Source organism: Simochromis diagramma, unplaced genomic scaffold (assembly GCF_900408965.1).
Source record: "Simochromis diagramma unplaced genomic scaffold, fSimDia1.1 OVJJ01000284.1, whole genome shotgun sequence".
Lineage (NCBI taxonomy): Eukaryota > Metazoa > Chordata > Actinopteri > Cichliformes > Cichlidae > Simochromis > Simochromis diagramma.
This window is the reverse complement of record NW_024386871.1, coordinates 2729183-2735275: the sequence shown is the minus strand read 5'-3', so window position 1 is coordinate 2735275 and position 6093 is coordinate 2729183. Positions and strand designations below refer to the sequence as shown.

At 38.0% G+C, this 6093-nt stretch overlaps 1 protein-coding gene across 2 annotated transcripts; it reads left to right on the top strand.

The window, feature by feature from the left end:
* The first annotated feature begins 2806 nt into the window (after positions 1–2806).
* LOC120733432 (putative defense protein Hdd11) lies at positions 2807–4942 on the top strand. 2 transcript variants are annotated; one of them, XM_040031631.1, is made up of 5 exons: positions 2807–3087; positions 3802–3914; positions 4328–4437; positions 4605–4669; positions 4763–4942. In XM_040031631.1, exons 1-5 carry the CDS (start codon positions 2895–2897, stop codon positions 4870–4872), a joined length of 591 nt encoding a protein of 196 aa, XP_039887565.1. In that variant the 5' UTR covers positions 2807–2894; the 3' UTR covers positions 4873–4942. The 2 variants fall into 2 exon arrangements, with proteins under 2 accessions (XP_039887565.1, XP_039887564.1); XM_040031630.1 differs by having other exon boundaries at positions 2808–3087; positions 4605–4675.
* Positions 4943–6093: the final 1151 nt, after the last annotated feature.

Below are 6093 nucleotides of genomic sequence, written 5' to 3'. Positions count from 1 at the left end.
TTTCAAACGTGTCAAAGTTTTTGACACGTCTGGGGAAATAAATCGTTTTAATGTCTTGAAAGAAATCAGACTGCAGTCTGCTCACAGATGTGTACAGCGAGCACGGAGGTGAATCGGCAGCTTTTCAGTTTTTGTTTTTCATATGATCTGTGTCATCTAGCCTTGTAAATAAAAGTTCAGTTAAACATGCTGTGTGGTTTTTTTTTTAGAGGAGAGAGTGCCTCACCATGTTAAGGGAGGCTTATTTTAAGATAAACATTTCATTGCCATTTGGTTTCTAGTATAAAGTACATTAAAACAACAACAATTAGGATTTATATATATATATATGTACAGAGACAGTCTTGCTTGGTTGTAACCATACTTCTGTGACCAAACTACTCATGGGTAATTTTAGAGGCAATCTATTAATGCTGAAAGCTTGTGAAGCCACAACAAAGACTGTGAGAAATGCACACAACGCTTGGTAGACGAGTGGTGCACACAAGAAAATACGTTTTTGTATTTTCAAAGCATGTGATTATTACCCGTTTCTGGAGGTTCTTTTCAATCACAAGCAACACTACAGTGTTCGACGTTACATTTCAGGACATTCAACCCATTATGTGATGTCCGTGTGGCCATGATGTGGTTCTATTGTGCTTTGAAAATACGGCAGTTTGGACCATTTTTCTAAGCTGTAATACAACAAGCTAAACACAACATGTCCTAGCAAACAATTTGTCTGTGTTATTTCATATGTTTGTCTGTTTTGGTTTGCCTAAAGTTAGAACACCCCATATGGCAGAATTAGATGCATCTACCATAGACTCTGCTGTATCCAGATTTTGTAATGACCGTCTCCTTATCATTGTTTATTTCGACTCACTAACTGAGGGGCATTTTCTTGCTTAAATTCTGTGGGATGTAAGCTCACCAACAGCTGACTTTCCTTCATGCATGTGGCTTCACCAGTGTATGACTGTGAGAGTGAATGAATAGTGGTATTGTAAAGCGCTTTGAGGGGTCCCGAAAAAGCGCTATATAAAATGCAATCCATTATTATTATTATTATTATTATTTATTTTACACTGGTGGAAATCAGAAGACACATAAGTACCAAATTATTTTAGGTTACATTTTACTGCTCTTCTTTTACTGCCGTTCTTCTGGCCTCATTTTATGTCAAAGGTCTGTAACTTCAATCTTTCCAGGACAATATTATTTTATGAAACTTACATAAAACCCTGTAGTGTATCCAGAAAGGTCTTTAATTTAGATAAAGCCATTAGACACCACATCATATTCAGGCATCTTATCACAATGTGCAGTCAAAGGTAACCAGTGGACGATTAGCTTAAAGCTGCCAAATTCAATTCAGTTCTGAGAACAGGAATGATAAATGATGGGCTGTAATTTGGTTTTATCTGATTACACTGCACATCACTTTTTATTGATGCTGTAATTACAATGGTCACCTTACCCGAATGTATTTCACTGACTTGAATACCATAACAAGTTATATCACACCCTAGAAGCATTATAAACTCATCCAATTCAATTATACTCAACTTTATTTTACATTTTATTTCATTTATATAGTTAATAGTTATATAGTTTAGTTAAAAGATTAACTAAACTACTGCAGCACAACGGTGCATTTGACATTAATACCTTATTACACACACATCAGCAATGCATTAGTCGGGTGAAAAATGAAAAAACAAAAAAACATTATCATTAAACAAGAAGTGAGTCAGCCAAAACAAAGAGAGATTAGACTACAACACTTCTTAAATTAATACATTTTTAAATGTTTAATCTCATTATTAATGTTAAACAAGCTCATCTTGACCAAGTAAAATGTAAATTTAAGCAGGTGAGAAGGTCAGTGAGCATATATAGTGGAATAAGATGTTCTCAGGAAAGTGTGAAACCCAAAGCGCTTTTTTTATGTACACATAGAAGAGTACATTAGACTTTTATTATTACAAATGAAAAACTATCCCAGTTTAAGTGGTAGAATATTGGCCCTCATAAATGTTATAAATATTCATTGGGGTTTAATTCAAGCAAGGAAATCCATGACTGTTGCTGTCTTTGTGAAGCTTTGAGGGGTTTGGGGAGCGAGTTTGTTTGTTTTTTGACTTTTAGCCCGTTGTCTTCTGAATCGCTCACCTCAAAAAAATAAATAAGTATGGGGCATGTTTCCTAAGTAGGACGAGGTTTCTAACTGCAGAGTATCAACATACATGCTCTTGTTTGCCTCTTTCACTCTTCTCCTACTGTCATAAGTATTAAACCTATCCTGTCAAGCATCACAGGATGAGCAGGTGTCCCACTAAAAATGAGACAGACCCATATTCGTGTTCATTACACACCAACAACCTATTTAGAATCGCCAATTTTCTTGGCAGCTATTTCTGTGGATGGTGAAAAGCACCTGAAACACCAAGTGAAAACCAAATGCTGCAGCTGGCAGTTCAAACCAGAACTAGCTCATTGTGAGGCGATAGTACTAACTAGCGCAGCAGTGTGCCACTGTTATTTATAAACCACCAAACTTTATGATTATTTCAATTATATATATATATGTATATATATATATATATAAAATAAAAATGACAGAGAGAAAAAGAGAGAAAAAAGCACTCAAAAGTTTTGTGTATTTGAGAGCAGAAAATTTGTTCTGCCTTAAATTGCAGAAATATCGCAAGATCTTTTCAAGAAATCATGTGAGCTTTGTGAGAGAGAGCATGATTAAGTAAGTAATAGCTGCAGAAAATGTAATTTTTTCGGTTGCGTGACTCAGCGGGAGTATTTCTGACTCCATCCCCTGACTCCTTCCAGGGTATAATCACACACCGCTTGCTTCATAGTTTTGTTTGCACAGTGATTGCTCCTCATTCAGCCTGATGGAGCTACTTTGGCCTGGGTTGCTCATACTCCAGATGTTCTGTTTTATTAACGGCTATCCCAACGGTGCTCCCTCCGGTGCCTGTGAGGATATGTTACCTCGTCACTCTGGGGTGCTGCCTCAGCCTTCACCAGCACCCTACACTATTCTCACCAATGCCAGGGTGTTTCAGCCAGGGAAGCCCATTACAGGTAAGATGCTCTTCACTTCTTCTACAGATGAACATACTTTTGTTTTGTATAAGTCTGACAAACTTATATTTCTCCAGCTTCTCGTGTTCCAATTCTTCCTGATATTGCTGTCATTCGGAACCGCTACATCGATCACTATATATATATATAGTATCGGTATAACCTGGATCCGAGGTAAATTCCCCAAGGTGGTGGAGATTCTGTGGGAATCCGATCAGACGGACAAATGGTGGGGCTACGAGTGGGGTAAGACAACAGAAGAAGACTGGAGAGTGTACGGTTCACACATACAGGAAGAAGGAACCGAGAAGCTGAGAATCCAAGGCTCAGAGAGAGCTCGAGAGGATGTGGAGGGTGAAGGTAACGGTGGTCCCCGTGGTAATCGGAGCATTAGGTGCGGTGACTCCCAAGCTAGGCGAGTGGCTCCAGCAGATCCCGGGAATAACATCGGAGATCTCTGTCCAGAAGAGCGCAGTCCTGGGAACAGCTAAGATACTGCGCAGGACCCTCAAGCTCCCAGGCCTCTGGTAGAGGACCCGAGCTTGAAGGATAAACCGCCCGCAGGGGCGTGCTGGGTGTTTTTTTTTTTTTATATATACATATATAAAGAGCTTATCCATTATCCATTATTGATCTAAATATTACATTCCAAATGATAAACTACTGTTTATTTTATATATATAAACACTGAGGTCTTTGTTGTGCTAACTGCAGTGACCATCGTTGGACCAAAATACAGAGGAGTGCTTCTGGAAGCTCGAATAGGTGGAGGCCTCAACGCTGTGGGGACATGGCAGCGCCCTCCTCCAGACACTAAATTCCTTCAGGTGCATTTTTCAGTTAAGCCTATGTTGAAACCTGAGCTGCAAATAGTCATAATGTTGTTACAGATGCCAAAAGTACAATAAATAAGATTGTTCCCAAGAAACAGTGGATAGCACTGTTGCCTCACAACATAAAGGTTCTAGGTTTGAATCTACTGGCCAACTGGGGCCTTTCTCTGTGGAGTTTCTCCCCATGCTTGTGTGGGTCCTCCCATAGTCCAAAAACATTGGACTGTGGGATGACTGGATTGGATTGAATGGGATTGTGAGCATGAATGGTTGTCTGTTTCTCTTTTTCTGCTCGCCCCATGATAGACTGGTGACTGGGGACATAACACTGCATTTGATTAGAAGAGAATATATGGATATAAATCAGCAGAGTAGAATTAACAGCAATTTCCGATTATTGTTCACAGTGCGCGCATAATCCTCGAGGTGCTGTCACTCACTCCAACACCAATCTCAAGGGCAACAGCACTGTGTACAGCTGGATACCGCCTAACTGTGAAGGTCCTGTCTACTTCATGTAAGACAAATATACCTTGTTAGGTTTTCTGTGCTATATATATATATATATATATATATATATATATATTAGGCTGTTCAGTATTGGTTTGTCTTTAGAAACTGAAGCTTTTGAAATAAACCAACTGCAGTGTCTCAGCATGGAAAATTACTTCTGTGGTTTTGCAGGGCCACCGTAGCTCAGCAACGCACAGTCTTCTGGGTTAACATAAGGTCCATGGAGCTGACCAGAGGTACCGGTAGGTACAGCCTGGTGACAAATCAAAATAAATGCAAAGAGACAAATGTTTGTGATACTCGTTCCTTATCGGTCTTCTGCTTCTCAGGAAAAACAGGCGGTCTTGATCTGGCAGTAGGTGCCAGCGCTGGAATGGCTGAAGGCAAACCTCTGCTTCCCTTAGTGATATGTTTTCTGATTTTAAACATACTGGCATGAATATAAAATATGTACTGCAGTCTTCTTGTTATATGTATATAATAAAGCATTTTGCAGTCCTATGGCTACATATCACATCTCAGTGAATTTTTCTTTAGCTATGTAGCTCATATATATTAATGCAGCCCCCACGCTTGATCATATATCAACTGACCTATATCTACAGTGCTTATCTGTCATAGACATAAATGATAGATATACCTTCATTGCAAATGCCTTGTTTCATCTCGTTCCCAGCTTTTATTCGGTGTGTTCTGTCACATTTAATATAAATCTATAAAAGAAAAGTCACCCCTCCAAAAATGCATTAAAGGGTTTCAAGACTAAGGTATGAATATGCCAAGATATGACTGTACTGAGTCAGTCCCTCTTCTATTAATACTTTATTATTGAATAAGGAATTTTTAAAGCAAGTATAATTCACGCCTATTCCCTCATTGTACTGAACGAACACGTCTATATATATATATATATATATATATATATATATATATATATATATATATATATATGTTTGTTGCTCACTCTGTCATTGCTTTTGTTTTCTGTCACTAGACTTTGATTCTCTTCACATATCTTGTGTATCCTAATTGTATGTATGCGTATTTACCGAACCACCCATTACAGATAATAAAATGCTACATTAAAGTGTGTTGTGTTATTTTTATTGCAAGAAAAAAAATACAAGCAGAGTGATGAAAAGAGGAAAAGACAGAGTGTTAGAGACAGAGAGAGTGAGAGAGAGAGCGGCATAGAGTTCAGCTGTTGTGGTTTGTTATTGATCGAAATTCATTCCACTTATTGAAGAGCTTGTTATGACCTGCTTTTTTCACATGGTTTGATCTATAACTTAGATTTCCAGTACTGCAGCAGCTAGCTAGCACACTAAAGGGGCTTAAGACATGCATTACACACGGCTCACATGTCAAGCCTTATATGATATCATTGATTCCTATTTGTGTACTTGAACCAGTCCTGTGTTGGGGTGAATAAATGTTAAATGTTAAATAACATTTTCTGTTTGAATATAATATCTATGGAAGCACACATCTCACTATCAGCATTTACAATTCTAATATCGCTGTTGATTAATCACATGCATATTTAAAAAACAATGTTTATCACTGTGTTTATGTTTAGAACATAATTAGCATTTAAATGAGTTGTCTTTGTAGAGAAGAAAAATCCTTAATATTCAGATGTAGAAGCCAGCAGCAAAAA